The sequence below is a fragment of the Cinclus cinclus genome, chromosome Z (genome assembly GCF_963662255.1).
Source record: "Cinclus cinclus chromosome Z, bCinCin1.1, whole genome shotgun sequence".
Taxonomy (NCBI): Eukaryota; Metazoa; Chordata; class Aves; order Passeriformes; family Cinclidae; genus Cinclus; species Cinclus cinclus.
In genome coordinates, this window is record NC_085084.1 from 29,125,782 (window position 1) to 29,142,693 (window position 16,912).

Below are 16,912 nucleotides of genomic sequence, written 5' to 3' on the forward strand. Positions count from 1 at the left end.
TAACATCTTTAAACACACACCTGTTCTTTATTATTTGCTAGAAATCACCCTCTTGGTTTGATATGTACCCTCTGGTGCCCTTTTACTGTGTCAGTGGTACCCATCCATTAAAGCTGGGGCTGTTTTCATTGCCAGATAAGTACTGAGAGAATTGTGCCAAGTATCACTTTAATGTAGGCTGTGCTTAAAGCCAGCAATTTCTGTTACAATCTCCCTCAGTAATGTGCACTCCTTGGGAAAGGTGAGTTGCAGGATAATTTCTAGTTCTTGTATGGTTTGTCACCTGCTGATCCCCTGCTGTGCTGTTTGTCTGCCCTTCTTGAAAGGGCATCAGCAGCTACCACCTGCATATGGCTTGAAATGGTTTGTGTGCAGCTGGCTGGCATGTGTAATGCTTTGTGGCAGTGCTTACTGCAGGTGGAAAGCTTTTGGTTGATGGATGCCTCTCTTTGTGGAGTACCATCAGTCATGGAACTTTTTGGATTTCATCTTTGTTTAGCATCAGTAGTAATATAAATACATTATTCTGTGAAAAGGCAGTGTGAAATGGATGATTTTTGTTCATAACCAAAGCTTTTGAAATATGCCTGTATTCATTCATGCTAGTATATGTTACTACCTAGGCTTATTTTCAAAAGTGAGTTATTTTTATGATTTCTTTTGTAGTTAATAATTATGTAGTATATATCTATTCTTACTTTGGTATTATCTATGATTAATAATTTGTGAATACAGACATGTGGTAGGATTAATGAGTAGGAATGGCATAATTGTCTCTTAAATAGTATTTCCTAACAAATAAAGAAGTGTCTTCAATGAAGAAAACCATGTCTTCCTCTTTGTTCACTTCTTTGAAGTGGTTATTTCCACATAAAATTGCAGACTTCCTTAATTTCCAGGAATCCTAGATCCTATTGATAGAGAAAATTGTTTAGTTTGTGTTTTACTTATTTATAATTATTCTTTTGTCCTTACTGTGACTGCTGAGTAGATTAAATATCCTTATTGCCTAGTCTTAAAGCATAAAGTCTGATCCTGACTTACACTGCAGCCTTTTTATGTTTCAGTACAAAGAGTTCTCCTTTTCTTACTGTCTTTTCTTGAACAATTAATAAAAAATACCTTATTATGAATAAATATTTATTACTACTTTTTGAAAGTCATTACTATTCTTGGGAGGTTTTTGGGGTTTTGTGGGTTTTTTTGGTTGGTTGGTTAGGTTTAGCTGTTCTGGATTTTTTTTCTACGGATGGCAAAGTTGCCTCTCTCACTTTGTAATACAAGAGACCATGGCCTACCCTGGTGGTCTAAACACCATTGTTTCAGGCACACTGTAAATCTGAAGCTTAACTTTTTTGATTTCTTTCCCAAAGAGCTGACTGCTTTCTTGAGAACGTTGTGAGTACTTCCAAGAACAGAGTTGATGCATACTGTCCCGTGTGAAAGAAGTGACTGGATTACATAAATTGATATTCCTAGTCTGCCAAAGAACAAATACCTTCCCTCATTCCTGCTGTCATGTCTATACAGCCTTCACTGGCTGGCAGCAGAGGAGGCTGAAGTTTGGCTCTTGTAGGTCCTGGAAGCATGCTGTGTGTGCATTAATATTTCTGTTAAGAAATACCTGACAAAATGTTTTTGAGAGAAAGTTAAATATACTTCATGTACACAGTAACTAATATGTAAGGTATGAGTTACTTAAATTCCAGTATGTTTCTAGTGGTTATTAGAAAAATAGAGAATAAAAAAACCCAAACTGAAAACAACCTCCCCAGACATTCTAAGGCATACCCAGTTTGCATCTGACATTCCAAACTCATTGAGTGTACATAGTATCAAAGAGGTGTTCAGCCAGAAGCTGCATTTTCTTTCTTCCTTTTAGAAGATGTGCTATAGGAACCTATGATAATCTCATTCATTGTCTTATAAAAAAGAAGTATCAACATGCCTTGATGGCAAGTTTGTATGTTAGGGGTTTCTTCCTTAGCATGTTAAAGACTTGAGCAGTGCTACTGTGCAGCAGAAACTTGGCACTTGGTGTTTTTTGGCATGTGGTTTCTGCTGTTAACTGAAGTAGAAATGCTTTTGTAGGTAGACCAGTGTGTACAGGTACTTTTACTAGGGCAACTAAGGTAAGTACTTTGCTGTAACAATTTATGGAACAGGAGACCACTTTTAGGCCAATTGTTTTTGTCCCACAAAGCTTATTTATGTTTTTACTTCTCATGGTGCTCATGGTGATTAATGCTGCCCCCCCCATACAATTCCCTTCTTCTCAGAGGAGCATTGCTTCACATTTCTTCTGCTTGTCTGGCAGAGGTGAGGCTAACAATCAGCACATGCCCGTCTTTAGAATTTGTTTTGCTCTGATTTAGCCTTCAGTTAAGCCACTGTTGAATACTGTTCAGGGCTAAACAGCTTGATTAATCAATAACCTAAACTACAAACATAATCAGCCATGCAAAGTATGTATTCTACTTTACTTTTTTTTTAAAGTATCATCTTTATAGTCTCTGCACAGGGTGTATATGAGCTTGCCAGACTCCCCATCACAGGTGTGAGGTACTGCTTTGTGAGCTTTGAGGATTTTTCTTTATTTGTTCTTCAGGCATGTTGGAGCTTTATAGTACCAATATTCTTCATCTACCTGACTAGGTAGTGCAGTCATCATCAGTCTCACATTTTGATGTTATCTCTGAGAAATTAGAATAGAAATCTGTTGTACAAAGAACTTCATTGAGAAAGAAGTGAAATTTCAACTTAATTTTGAGACTTATTCCTCTGGCTGAAGTTAAGATAAATTTGGCTTTTGTCAGAAAAACAGATTTTTTTTTTGTTTGTTTGTTTTAGTATTTCACGTTATTCTATGTTTTAACTGTTAAGTACAAAATTTTAATAGACATAGTAACATATATATGAGTAAATAAGGGAGAAGCAAAATTTTAAAAAAGGGGGTCACTGTTGACTCCCTGTATATCTGAAATGTTCATCATTGGAGAGGCTTAAGGTTTTCCATTATGGAATTTAATTGCAAAAGATTGGAAAGATTCCTTTGTCCATCCTGTCAGTCTAATAATAATAATAATAATAATAATAATAATAATAATGAGAATTCTCTTTCTTTGTTATTGGTGTGAGAATTAAGACTAAAATGTCATTGCCAGACTTTCTTTAAAACGGCCTGCTTTTAATTTGGTAACAGAGTATTGGGTAGGATGGCAAGTTGAGATAGACTGGAGTGAGTTAAAATTCACTTGGATTTTTGTACTTAATGAAAATTAACTCAAATATATTAAGAGAATTAGTATCTCAAATTCTGTTCCGTAAGAAATAATGTTAATTTTGAAAGTCTTTCGTTAACATTTCAAGATGTTTCATAATGAAAATGCTTTTATGTATTATTCACCAATGAAGTTAATGTAATGGAGTTAATGGAGTTAATTGCTGGTGTTTCCCTGGGACAAAAATAAGCTAAGTGAAAGCAAAAGGTGAGACTTTTCAAATCTCTAGCTCAGTCTAGCTCTAAGAATAATATTAAAGTATGGCTAGTTAGGAATGTCTTGTCTTCTGTTCTGACTTCAGATGCATTTTTAGACTGGTGGTAGTTCTTCCTCTGATGTTTATGGAAACAGTTTGATTTTAATGGAAATCTGAATTAATTTGAAATGGGATTTGGTTAACAGGAAAATGCACTCTATTTTCAAAATAGTTCTCTTTATTGAACTAATTTCAGAAATTTAATTCAATGTAATGAATGTATTGTGCATGGAATGCAATCAAGGAAAACGCTTTATAATGTCTTCCTTATTTCTCACAGGTTGTGAAGATGAGGAAAGATGTGAAGAAGGCCAGAGTCCTCACTATTCGCAGACTAACCAGACACATCGGGAAATTAAAATCAAAAAAGTCAGTTTTAAATAATTGTGGGGTTTTGTGGTTGATAAATGAGGCAGTATTTTAATTGTTTTCACAAAAGTGGGAAAATGGGAGAAAATATACTACATTTAAAACTTAAGGCACTAAAATACATAAATTCTATTTTGCATCATTTTAGACTAAAAATACTAACTAAAAGGAGTTTCATAAACAGAATTTGGATGAGATTTTTTAATGGGATTCAGTGTATTGGAAGATAATTGAATCAGTTACAGAACCTTTTACAGCGTGTCTGAAAGTGTCAGATTTCATCTTTTAGGTTATTCGGCCACTGAATTTAAGTTGCACCAGGTTTTCTCACTGGAGTTGTCTTCAGGATTGTGTAGCAAAAATACTTTGTTTGCATAAATAACAGCTCATTGGGTTTTAGTAATTACTATTAATTAATTCTTATATGAGGAGTTGAAACAGTATTTTGTAGATTATTTTTTTAAAGATTACTGGCCTGAAATAACTTAGCATGTGTCTTGGAGATGGTGTGAGATACATCTGTTACTGTGTTCATGGTGTAAATTGAGCATGATCTCACAATTTTAGCAAGTTGTCCAAAATAAGAAGCAAGTCCAATGAACTTCTGTATTTAAATATTGCAGGTCTTAAAATATAATTGTATTTGAGACACTGGTGTCACCTTCAAATTTTTTATTTGAATTGTAGTTTAGTATTTTCTAATACAGTAACATTTGTTTTTCACATTGTTCTGTGAAATCCTCAGTGTTTCCCCTGCTGTTCAGGGCAGCAAAAGCATTGGGCTATGTTCAGCTCTTTGCTAAAATGTTTATTTGCCAGTAAGGGATTGTGTTTATACACCATCTGCTGATTTCTTTTATTTTGCTACTTACTTTATTTCCTCTGTGGCAATACTATCTTAAGATTTTCTTAATAAATACAGACTTTACTTGCAGGGGTTCAGAAGAGTTGAAATTAAAGAATCAAAAACGAGTTGAGAGATTAATAGAAGAAATTCATGCCATGAAGGTAATGCCATGTTTGGAAAATTCAATATTAGAGACAATTATTTTAGTAGCTAAAAGGTTTGTCTGTTTTCTGCATCTGCATTACTGAAACTTTAAGTATTTTCAGAGTAAGCTTGAACATTAACACAGGTAACAAATTATGAGTATTTGCATTTGTCAAGGTGTTAAAAAATTTGAGTCTTAAGCTTTCCAAGATAAACATGAATTTGCTTAGCAGTGTGTGATGTTCAGAGTTTTTTCTGTAACAGTTAAAGCACAGAAGTTCTTGTGCCGCTCAGGAGTATGGGGAGGCATTTTGAAAGTCTGACAGTACGGTGTCATCTGTTCGCAGAACTGTCTGTTCTGCAAGCTCTTAATATCATGCCATTGGTGTTTGGTTCTGTAATAGTTTCAAACTGTAGCTTCAAGGACTGGTTACACTTGAGTCACATGTTGTAATTTTCAGCCTTGCTGTAAATTGATACAGTGTTTGTATCTTAGGACACCAAGAAAATGCTTCAGAAATTTTGTAACTTCATAATGATTTGTGCTAGTTTCTCATTTTTAGTTGATACTACATAAAATTATGTGCGGTGAAAGGAGTTAAGAATTCCCATCATAGACCTTGAGCCCCAAGAGTCATGTATAGGTCATGACAAATGTTTTCTCACAATTTGTTTTGATTGTTTCCTTGATACGTGTATTTGATAACTGTAGTGATTATGTCACTCTTACTCTTGTGTGCTATTCTGGGAGGTTTTTTGTTTGTTTTTAACATTTCTCTCTTTCTTTCCTCAACCTTGCAGTGATCTTAGTCTTCAAAGAAAAAAAAAAAAGCTTAGTAACAGGAAAGGCTTCATTGACCAATTTAGATGTCCTTTGTGCCAGATGGATCAGGTGGAATCTAGCTTAATACTTCCAGTAAGAATCTCCATAAGCCAGTAAAGGGGAAAAGAAAATGAGTAGCACTGCTCAAACACCATGACAATCATATTGAGGCAGTCTGCATTACTGACTTCCCATCAGTGTTAAACTTGTATTTGCTCCTTTTCCTCTCTCTGCTTTTTTTTCCTCTATTTTTTTAAAATTGTTTTTAATGCCAAGTATGTGTATCTCAGTTTCTAAAAGAATGATCAAGTGGTCAGGTGTGCTGGAGCACTGAGCTCAGAAGCCCATGTTTATGGAGCTTTTGTGAGTGCTCTTGAGAGGGTTTCACTACAAGATTTGTTCTGTATGCATTTACCCGGAGTCTTTGATTTGTCCGCATTGTGCTTTTCCTTCCAGGTTCGGCTCATGGAGACAGACATCTTAAAGCCTGCCTGTACTCAGGGCTGTATTGGCCAAATACATTCAAGTGTTGCTTCAGTTGGCATGAATATGTACAGGACTTATAAATGGTAGCTTTAAGAGTGGTTGTCAGGGGAGAGTGGATTTGTTATTGAGAGAGCTGAAGGCAAATTTTGCTCTGAAATAGTTTATAGAAAGGCAGTGGTCCTCAAAGTAAGCCGCTGAGAAGGAGAAACTCTCCCATTTCTTGGGTAGATAACTAGTAAATGCACTTGGTTATCTGAAAGTGGTTTGTCTTTTAAGTGGTTTAATTTCATTTTATTGTTAAAAACAATGCACCGTTATATTAATATTTAATAGGAAAAAGGTTGGGTTACTTGGAGATTTTTAGACTTTAAAAATGCACAAGCCGACACTTAGTAGCTCTACAGTGTATTTGTTTCTTAGATGGAAGAAAAACTCCTGTTTCTTATGAATCATAACCTAAAAGGTACCCGTTATTTTAATATTTTTTCAACTATGTTGATTTCTGGACTAACAGAGATTTGTAGAGTTTGCATAGAACATTCCTTATGGAAAAAGTAAAAAAGAGCTTTCGCACACACTGGTAATATTTTTTCAGGTGAGTTGAAGATTTTTATATTGGTGAAACCTCATTCCCACCAACCTTTTGTCCTAAGTTATTGATCATAAGGTTCATAAAAGACATCTCCACATAACTCACATTATGAGAATTTTAAAGAAAGATTGGACACAATAGAAATAGAAAGTGATCTGTAAAGTTGCAGTTTAGAGCAACTAAGGTTTGAGTTATTCTAGATGATTTTAGCAGTTTTAGTGTGTGGATCTCAAACACATGCCAGCGGAAATTCAAGATCCTTTCAAAATTGATAACCTGTATGCAAGATACAGCAATTTTTTCATGTTCTGTTAACATGAAGAATTTGTCCACTTCCTGAACTTCTTGAAGTTGAACTTCTCCTCATATGTTTTACGTAAGAAAAAATGACTCTTTTTCTCTTACTGAATGATTAATCTTGAGGAGCTGCAAACTGCCAAGAGCAATTCAATTGAAAAGACAAAAAATCCAACAAAATAATTAAAGTAGCCAAAGTAATTTGGAGCCAGAAAATGGGTGTTGCACCAGGGTTCAATAGTGTGTGTATTTTTAGGATAAAAGATTTATTGAAGTGGTACCTTAGAACTTTTGGAAATTCTTTATTGGTTGGAGGCCTGAAGGCCCTCTGTAGGTTGAAGAAAGTAGTACAATTTTTTTTCCCGGTTCTTCCCTGTTGCCAGAGTGTTGTGGTTTGACACTGGCTAAGCACCAGGCACCCACGAGAAAAACTCTCGTACTACTCTGCTATAGTTGAGCACAGGAGGGGAAAGAAACTGGAGGGCTCATGAGTTGAGATAAGAATTAGGAGAAAACACTCCAAGGGCAAAACAGGCTCAAAACTTAAAAAAGGTATAAAGAAAAATTTGTTATCAGAATTAAAAGAGGATGATAAGAAGTAAAATAAACCTTTAGAATACATTTTTCTTCCCTTCAGCCTCTTCTTTCCCACTGACAGTGCAGGGAGCCCAGGGTGTGGGAGTTTTGGTCAGTTTTTCACTCAAAAATCTTCAGTTTGCTTAGGGAGAAGAGTCTCTTCAGCTATGCCATGGGGTCCTTCCCATGGGAAACAGTTCTCTGTGAACTTTTCCAGCGTGGTTTCAATGTTCAGGTTTCCTACTAGATTACAACTTTTCAGCATCCATCTGCTCCAGGGTGAACACCTTTTCTCCTGGGCTGCAAGTGGATCTCTGCATTCCCCCCCCCACTTCATGAATTACAGGGAAACTGTTGTGTTACAAGTCCTCACCACAGCTTGCAGAAGAATCTCTGACAGTTCTGACTCTGCAAGTTCTGACGTTTATGGCACCTCCTCTCCCTCCCTTCTTTCACCAGTCTTAGTATTGCCATGTTGTTCTCCTCACGTGTCCTTTTTCTTTTCTCTGACTCAGGAGAAAATTGTTGTCCATAGGTTCATTTGTTCTCAAGTTCTATCAGTTGGAAGGTTCTTACAGGGTTTTGCAGCACTGAAAGGCTGATCCTGTCTGGACTTGGTATTGGGGAATTGCTCGCTATGCCCCTTGCTGTAAGCCAGGTTGGCACTGTGTGGGCAGTACTGGCACTATTCCGTATCTCTCTTCATGTGGAGCACCAGAAAAGAGAAGCTGCTGCATCTGCCCTTCTGCTCTCAGCATGGCTGGCTAAGAGCAGCTAAGCAGGCAAAGTTCACTGCAAGCTCTGCTGAGATTGCATGCCATATGGCACTGGCAGCCACTTGCAGCAAATGGCCCTGGTGCCTCCTCACCCCTTGGAAGAAGAGGAAGGACTGTGGTTTTTTTTCTTTCTTAAATATTTCTTAATAATGCAAAGGCATTTCCAACTTCTCTAATTGGGCCAGCAACATGTCTATCATCAGAGCCTTTAGGGATTGGGTCTGCTGGGCATAGAAGCTTCGAGGAGCTTCTCAGAAGCCATCCCCAATTAAACCAATTCACAAAGGACATTTCTTTCTCAGTCCTTTGTCTTCTGTTGCAAGAACAGACCCAGACCTCCTTTCTCCTTATTATATATCCAGAAAAAAAAAAAGAGCTGCCTGAGAACTGTTGGCAACAAAGTCTTTGAAAGGACTTTATGTATTCTGATGACCTCAGAAGGCATTATTGGGGGATTCCATTTTACAGGGAATTTGTTTCAGTCTCAGGAAAGAAAGACTGAAATTCTGCAACCTTGATACAGTTGTCTGTTTTACTGATGGAATTGTTTAAGTTTCTCTTATTCAGAAAAGAAATCTAATGGTTTGAAATCCTAACCAGGGAGAGTTCTTTGCTTTCTTAAGAATTAGGTTTCTCAGTTCAGTTACCTGTAAACTCACAAACTTTTTGAGCCTGCAGCTCAGCAGGACTTTCCGGAATGAAACAAATTTGAACTTTCAGTTACAAGATTTTAACTTCTCTTTCCAGTTTGTATCTTTACTAACTATGGCAGGAAGGACAAAATGCTTGTTACTACTAACAGTTGTATCACTGACTCTCAAGGTTGCTATTTTCTTGTCTTCAAATAAATTCTGAACAGACAGTGCTGACATAATATCACTTTAACACACTGTTTCCTAGGAGTGAGAATGGTATAAGATGCTTTTACTTTTTAGTTTTAATAGCATGTCCATGTCTCTTTTTTAATATGTTTTACATTGTCACACATGCACACTTCTGGGTATATATTGAAAATCTTTGAAGTGTTGGTTCTGGGCTGTGTTGAAAAACCTTTTGTTACTTGAACTTGCAAATAGTATATATTGAATTATTGTTAGAGTGACATTTAATTTTTCGTTCTCTATATTTTCATTCTTAGAACCAAAGAATAAAAAAAAACTTAACTGGAAGATACAATTAAAAGTGTCTCAAGCACAACAGTCAGAAGTAAAAATTGTGAGAAATGACAGCAGTTAAAAGTTCCAGCTATGTGGATGCAGGAACTGGGTTAATTGTTTGCAGGAGTTCTCAAAGCTATTGGAATCCTCTGGGTTTTGAGTTCTTCAGTTTTCATTTTTCCAAAACTGTATAAAATATCAACACTTCTTGAAAGATGGGGAAAAATAATGGTATCCTTTCTAGTCCTCTGCTATGATACTACTTCTATGAAATATAAAATTGTTTATACTTACAGTGTATAATATGGTAAGTATTTCTTTACTTGTTTGTCAGGCTTGATGATACTGTAAAAATGGATTAATTATCCATGGTAGAGTATTACTTTCCATATTTAAGAAACTATTCTTTCTTTTTTTTTGAAAGTTTCTTGACAAAAAATAACAGATTGCCTAGAGATTTCTTAGCAATGTGTAGCTTATCTTGAGTTGTTGGAATTTCTTAGCTGAAGTGAGATCTTAATATAATTGTTGTTTCTTTCATGTGTCTAGGAGTATTTTTTTTTTTTTGCCTTTATCTTACAATATATATCTTGGCATTATGGAAGGTGTTCCTATATCATGTTTGGGGGATGCCCATTAAGAAAATATGGACAAAAGGCAGTTTGCAGTGCTGGAATGAAAAATGTTTTCCATTTGTCAGGAATGAGCAGCAATTGATTTCAGTCATTTTCAAGTGTCTTGGGAAGATACACTCTCTATCCTGAAAACGATCACTGGAGAAACAGATTAATTAATACAATGAGGATTTTTTAGTACAATTAAACCACAGTATTTATCACAGAATAGTGAATTTTGTACAAGAGATCCAGGAAAAAAATAATGCTTTACATTATTTTCGCTTGGTCTTATATTCTAGGAAGATGTTAACAAAAGTGGACTTAAATATGAACTCCATTATTAAGGTTTTGAAAGCCAAATTATTTTATAAAATATCTGGAAGTACAACAGGTGTTTTCACACTCGTTGTCCTTGGAACAACAGTCATTCAGTTTGCTGAAAGTAATAGTGGTAAGGTTGAGAACAGAGCTGGGTAACTGTTGAGCTCTGTAGTAGGACAGCTGAAGGAACTTGATAGGTCTTTCTTTTAGTATGACCTTTTTGCATGGCATTCTTATATCTGAGAATACCACGCTTATTTAGAAGTCTTTATCATTTTCTTCTAGAAGTACTATTTCCTTTCTTGGTTAATAGTTTCATCTTCTGTAACCTGGCTTTCAGTTAATATCTCACTGTAAAATTGTCTTACATCAGAGTGGAAGCTAATGCACTTTTTCACTTTTTCTTTCTCCTAGCATGTGTTTCCAGAAGTCTTGCATATTTTCTTTTAAATTAGATAGCAAACATTCGTCCTAATGTTACAGGATCTTTAACTTTTAAAAGCGTCTATAATAGTAATGGGAAGTGCTTAAACTTTGGTGTAGTCAGCCTAGGAACAGTCTTTGATGCTTTTCAACAAAAGGCAGAGGCAGGGGTGGTTCAGCTTTTGCAATGGTGTGAGCCAGATGCCACTTGTAGACCATTTCAAGGGAGGAAGAAAGGGTAGATCTTAAAGTTATTCAGCCCTCCTTCAGTGGAGCAGTCCAGATCCTTGCTTTGATGCTGGTGTCTGACTTTTTATCCATGCATGATGCATTCCTCTGCAGTAGTGCAGGAAGCGTGGGGCTTTGCGTGGCAGATATATCCATGTGTACACTGGTCAGGTGCGAGGAGTTCAGGCACTATTAGGAAACACAAAAGATTGCTGCTTGTGCTGTCAGCAGCACATTCTGCTTTGTCATTGGCAGTTCATGGCTGTTCTGGACAATGCATGCCTTTTTGTTAAGCAAAATGTGTAGTAATTCAATGGCTATCTAAAATTACGTCAAGGTTGAAGTAAAAGCTCTCCAAAGTAGAGCCAGAGTAGAGTAGACAGTCAATGTAAAGACCACTTAATGTAATGCAGAAGAAGGTGGTGTGGATAAACAGTGTGTTCCTGAGCCCGAACACAAGCAGGAAGGTCACCAAAAGTGGAAGCAAGAACAGCCGGCTTGTGAGGAATGTAGAAGACACTGTTCCTTGAATGCACAGCGAGTATGTTACTAAATACAAAACTGATGGATTTTTCAAGTAGTGATGAGTGTGAAGCTCTGCAGGAATGTATTCTGTAGGTACGCTACAGCAGAAGTAAGGCTAAAGGAAAATAAGAGTCCACAGCTCAGTGTGGAGATATGGAAAAAGGTGAGCTGTTTAATGTTTTTTTAAATTGATGAATAGAATGAGGAAGGAACACCTCATCAGGAACCTATGTACACACATCTCCTCTTGCATGGTCAGAATGTGTTGAGTGAGTGAGCTCATAATGAGAAAGATGTAGAAGGCAATACTTTTCTTTTTCTATATTACAAGTATAAAAGAATATTTAAAATTGCAAGAAGGAATGAAAAAATAGTGTGGGATCTTGTACGGTACAGTTTTAATTTGAAGGAAGAAAACAGCTGACAGCCATTCTTACTGTTATATTGCATTATGATAGTAGAAGTTGTTTGGCATTTTTAATACACTGAAATACTGAGCTGGATTAGATAAAAATGGGCTGCATTTCTTAAAAATGAAAGTCAGTAAAAATATCAGCTTCATTTTGAAAACTTTATTGTTGACATGATACTTAAATAGAAGCAGCTATCATGGGGTTTTTTTCTTATGCATTAGAGTCCTAGTTACAAAGTCAAAACAGATCACAAGGGCAGCTGTTTGTTGGATTTGAGACAACTTAAGGAAAATATTAAAGTATGTTCTAAGTGCAGGTTGTCAACTGACTTAAAAATATGGCTTGCAGATGAAACTTTTTCTAATCAAATCTTGCATAAGAATTTTGCTATCTTATGTTTTGTAAGAATGCAGAATAAGCCATTTTCACTTTTTGAAAAAACAAGGCTTACAGATGAGTCTTCATCTCTTCTGAGTTCTGTGTGTTTTCACTGTTTATTTTAATAAAGAGGCAACCTTTGCAATATAATTTAAAAAAATATGCAACTCATATGTCTATATGTGAAAATTGACCAGTGACAGCAAAAAGAAACATCTGCTATTAATCAAAATAATTAAAGAAGTGTCAGCTTGTTTCTGCACTTATTTTGAAAACATTTATGTGTATTCAAAATAGATACTACTTTGTTGTTGACTTCTTTCATAATCCTAACTGTATTTCATTTTACTGAACCAGTTTGGGCCTTTTATTAAATGTCTCCATAATTCATGAGAATCTGAAAAAGAAAATTACATTTCTGTAAGTACTACATACCTTACTTTCATATTTTGGTCATCCTATGCTGAGGTGTACTAGTCATCAAGATAAGATGATCCTTGTGAGATCTCAGAGGCAATTCTAATTAATTTCTTGCTGTATACTAGCTGGTCTTTGTACTTAATTTATTCTGGAGAAGCAAAGAATAATATATGCAGTAAATAGTGAATCTACTTAATATGATGGATCAAACTGTCTGAATATCCTTAATCAACTGTCCTTTTCTGTCCTTTTTTGTTCTGAAGAAAATTTTCTGTAGAAATTAGATCTTTTATTCTTCACAAATAGAAATTATTCTTTAATGTTGTGGTAAAAGTTTTATTCCTATTTCTTCTAATTGAATGGTTTGTGGTGGGAGGGGGAAGAAATTGGAGTAAATATCCTTATAGTCACTTGGAAATTAATTCAGAATAACAACTGCAGCTGCTATGACTCCTTATTCCAACTGATCCTTTTGTATGCAAAATCTTACTTCCTCCACAGCTACCTCCTGCATAAAGAAAAAAAAAATTATGAAGTCTGTTTGGGAACATAATGCTAATGTAAATACTACTTCAGTGCTGGACAACCATATTGGCATTTCTCTTTAAGTGAGGATTTAGTGAACACATGGATGAATAGTAAGAGCTCCAATAATGGTACCTTTAGGAAATGAAAGTCATACCTTGCAGATCAGTGGGAGTTCTTTGAAGGAGTAAATACATAGTAGATATTGTTGATCGAGTCTGTATATTGTTTTACATTTAAAAAAAAAAAAAGTCGTTGTCCAGCTTTCACCAAAGCCTCTAGTGGTTTTATGTGATTTTAGTTTGGTTTTTCATTTTTTAGAGCTGTTCATGAATATAAGTTTTCTCTTAGTCGTAGAGTTAAACATAGTAAACAAAAGAGAAGAATAGATGCTTGGCTTTTGTAGTGTTGGAAAGCTAACAGCGGAGTTTTGTGTAGATCAGTGCTGGAAACGATTCAGAAAAAGTGAATGAATGACAGAGCTTGATGATTCCAGAATTTCGGGGTAGTGAAAATACTAATACTAAAATGCTGCAGAGCTGACCAGCTGGGCAACAAAATGACTGAAGAAATTCAGTGGTGATAAATGCTAAGTAGTACTTGTGGTGGTGGTGAGAATTACATTTCCAGTAGTTCATTTTTACTGGATTGAAGGAAATTGGCTTTTGCCGATACCACTAGGAGGTGGATATTAGAGTTACCATAGATATCTGTGAAAATGCTAGATTTGCTTTTTTTTGTCTTCAGACAGAAGATGCTCTCTTCCTGATAAAATAATTATTTTACTATATACTGCATAAATCATCTTTGTGTATGTAAAAGCCAACCAAATAAACTAAAGAAGTATGAAGAAGAGTGTCAAGAATGATCAGATGTGGTACAGCACCTATATAAGGTGTAACAAAACTGGGAGAGGATTTGCCAGGATACAAGGTGAACTACTGATGTTCTAGTTTTACACAATGCACATATTGGGATATCGATATGGATACTGTGTCTTTTGCTGAGGAGCTAGCATTTAATAGCCAGTTTAAAAATCTGCGTATACTAAAAGCAAAACTTCTTTTGTGTTTTGTTATGTTCTCTTCTATCAACCTTTACTCCTCACCTTGGGCAAATCAGTGTCAGGTTTGTCTTGCTAAAGTTTCAAGGTCTCTAGGAAAGGACGGAAAGTAATTCATTTTTTTTTCTCCATGGAGCTTGAAGAAAGGGCTGGAGGAGGAGTAATTTTCCTGGAGACACTGCATACTGGGGAAAGGAATGGAAACAAGGAGTTCTTTTCTGCATGGTGTCTCTTATGCCCTCTGGAAGCAGGCAGAGGGGTTGTGCATATGGGGTCTGTGTGTTCACGTGCTTCTGCTTCAGACTGCATCTCTCCAGACTCTTCTGTCCTCAGGATTTGTTTGTTTCCGTCTGTTATTTCAAATAGAAGACAGCGGGCGGGGGCGGCTGTTAGGCGGGATGCGGGTCGCTATCGCGTTTTGGGAGCGCCGAGGGTCCGCAGCCCGTCCTTCCGCTGGCTCCTCGGTGGCGCCGGCCGCTCTCGGCGCTGCCGGGCGGGAGCGGCGCCAGGGGTGCGGCGCGCCCTCTGCCGGCGGGCGGCCGGCGCTGCCGTCCCAGCCGCGCCGAATGCGGTGCGGAGGAACTCCAACCAGCCCGCGGCGCTTCCCGCCGGCTCGGGGCTGCTTGGAAATGTGTTAACCCTCAAATCGCATGCGGCTGTTATTGTAATGTTAGGAAAGCGCTGTGGAACAAATTGTGTCGGCGGCGCAATGAAATTGCGGATTGCGCTACAGTGCAAGTGAGCACTGACATTCAGAACTAAGGGATGTTTGAAGCAAAAAGAATGCTCAAATAATAATTTTTGGCATCGTGCTTGCTGTGCTTCTAAGCTTGTTTTGCTTCTCTCTTTTGTGTTTTGTTTTGTCATTTTTAAATGCATGTAATTGTAGTTTATTTTCATAAAACCTTCTACTTCTGAAATTGCCGAATTACTAATTCCTCTCTGAATGTGACTACTGAATCATATGTGAACCTCCAAAATGAAACAATTCATTTAATCTAATTGACAGAATAAAATGCCAAGTTCACAGTGTTCATCTCAGTAGACTGATGTAATTGCTGGCATTTCACTTGCATACCTCTTGAAATATTAAATTAGTTTATAAACGTGGCAGAAAAGAGCAGCCTATACTTGCCAAATAAAATTTGGGTATTTTACAAGAGCTCAAACAATTAGCCATGTTAAGTGTTGTTTTGGGGAGTTGTTTTTTTAGTTTTGTTTTGTTATTAAAGCATGAATAAGAAGTCTTTCCCTCAGCTGCTTGTTCTGCTATTAGAAGAGGTTATGCAGCATAGAGGAATGAGACTATTTAGCTAGAGGAAGGTAACCATTTGTGCAAAACTGTGTTCATAGGAGTGTGGTGTAGTTTTGTTAGAAGGGTATTTCTGTAACTTTAATATTCCAGAAAATAGTAAACCCAGAAAATTATAACATTTTGTATTGTGAAACATACTAGATGAAAAGTCACAGGTTGACACTGAATTTCACTTGGATCTAAACTGAGACAGCAATACTGTAGACATTTAGTAATGTTTAAAATTGGTGCCAGCAAAAACCTGACACCAATGTAGTTTACAAAAAGAACAATTGCAAGACAAGTTCCCCTTGAAGTACATTCTTACATTCCCAATGATTAACTTATTTTGGAGTCTTTTTTTCTGACAGGTTAGGAATATTAAGTCCCATCAAAATCAATTGTCCATCTAAAAGTCAGTTGTTCATCTAAAGAGAGGTGGTTCTCAAGCTTCTGGGTTTTTTTGGAAAGTTGCAATCTGGTCATTTCTTCTAGTAATGTTGTTGGTTGCTATTTTAAAATATTAATTAAATTCTACTGTTTCTTTCTTAATTTGTTTTGTAGTATTTCTCTCCAAGTTGTTCTTAATCCAACAAGGTTGAAAATTAATGATTTCAAGAAAGATACTTTTTTTGTTTTGAGATGTCCTGTATTAAAATTAAAGACCTGTTAAAACAGCATGAAATTCAATAAAACTTTTGAAAATACAAGGAAGTTGATAAAACATGCAAAGTAATTGAAAATATGTTAAATGTCTTCAGTGCATTTTTCAAGAAAATTAGAAACTGCAGAACCATTTCTTCTTATGCTTTTCTTCCTCTTTGTAATACAGACCCTAGATAATATATAAATTAAAAACTATAATTACTTTTGAACATCAGAATCTTAAACCCAAGTAATACAGGGGAATGTATTTAAATTGTAATTCACTTAGTCTGCCTCCAATTAGAAAGAAAAAGTCTTCATCTCTACTGAATAAAACCTCTGTTTTCAGTGATACAAAACTATGTCATCCAGTTAGGTTGCTGGCAAAAGCTTTGTTGGCTACACCAGTGAAACAAACAAACATCCATGGAATATTTTTATTGTGCTTTTGCTTTC

General features: G+C 36.2%; 1 protein-coding gene across 1 annotated transcript in view; it reads left to right on the forward strand.

Annotated features, from left to right (window-relative positions):
• Positions 1 to 16,912, forward strand: part of SRFBP1 (serum response factor binding protein 1) — a 68,568-nt gene that overhangs the window by 19,531 nt on the left and 32,125 nt on the right. Inside the window, exons 2-3 of the mRNA XM_062513207.1 lie at positions 3,818 to 3,906; positions 4,842 to 4,914. Of these exons, the coding sequence (XP_062369191.1) occupies positions 3,818 to 3,906; positions 4,842 to 4,914 (162 nt within the window). The remainder of the gene's footprint in view (positions 1 to 3,817; positions 3,907 to 4,841; positions 4,915 to 16,912) is intronic.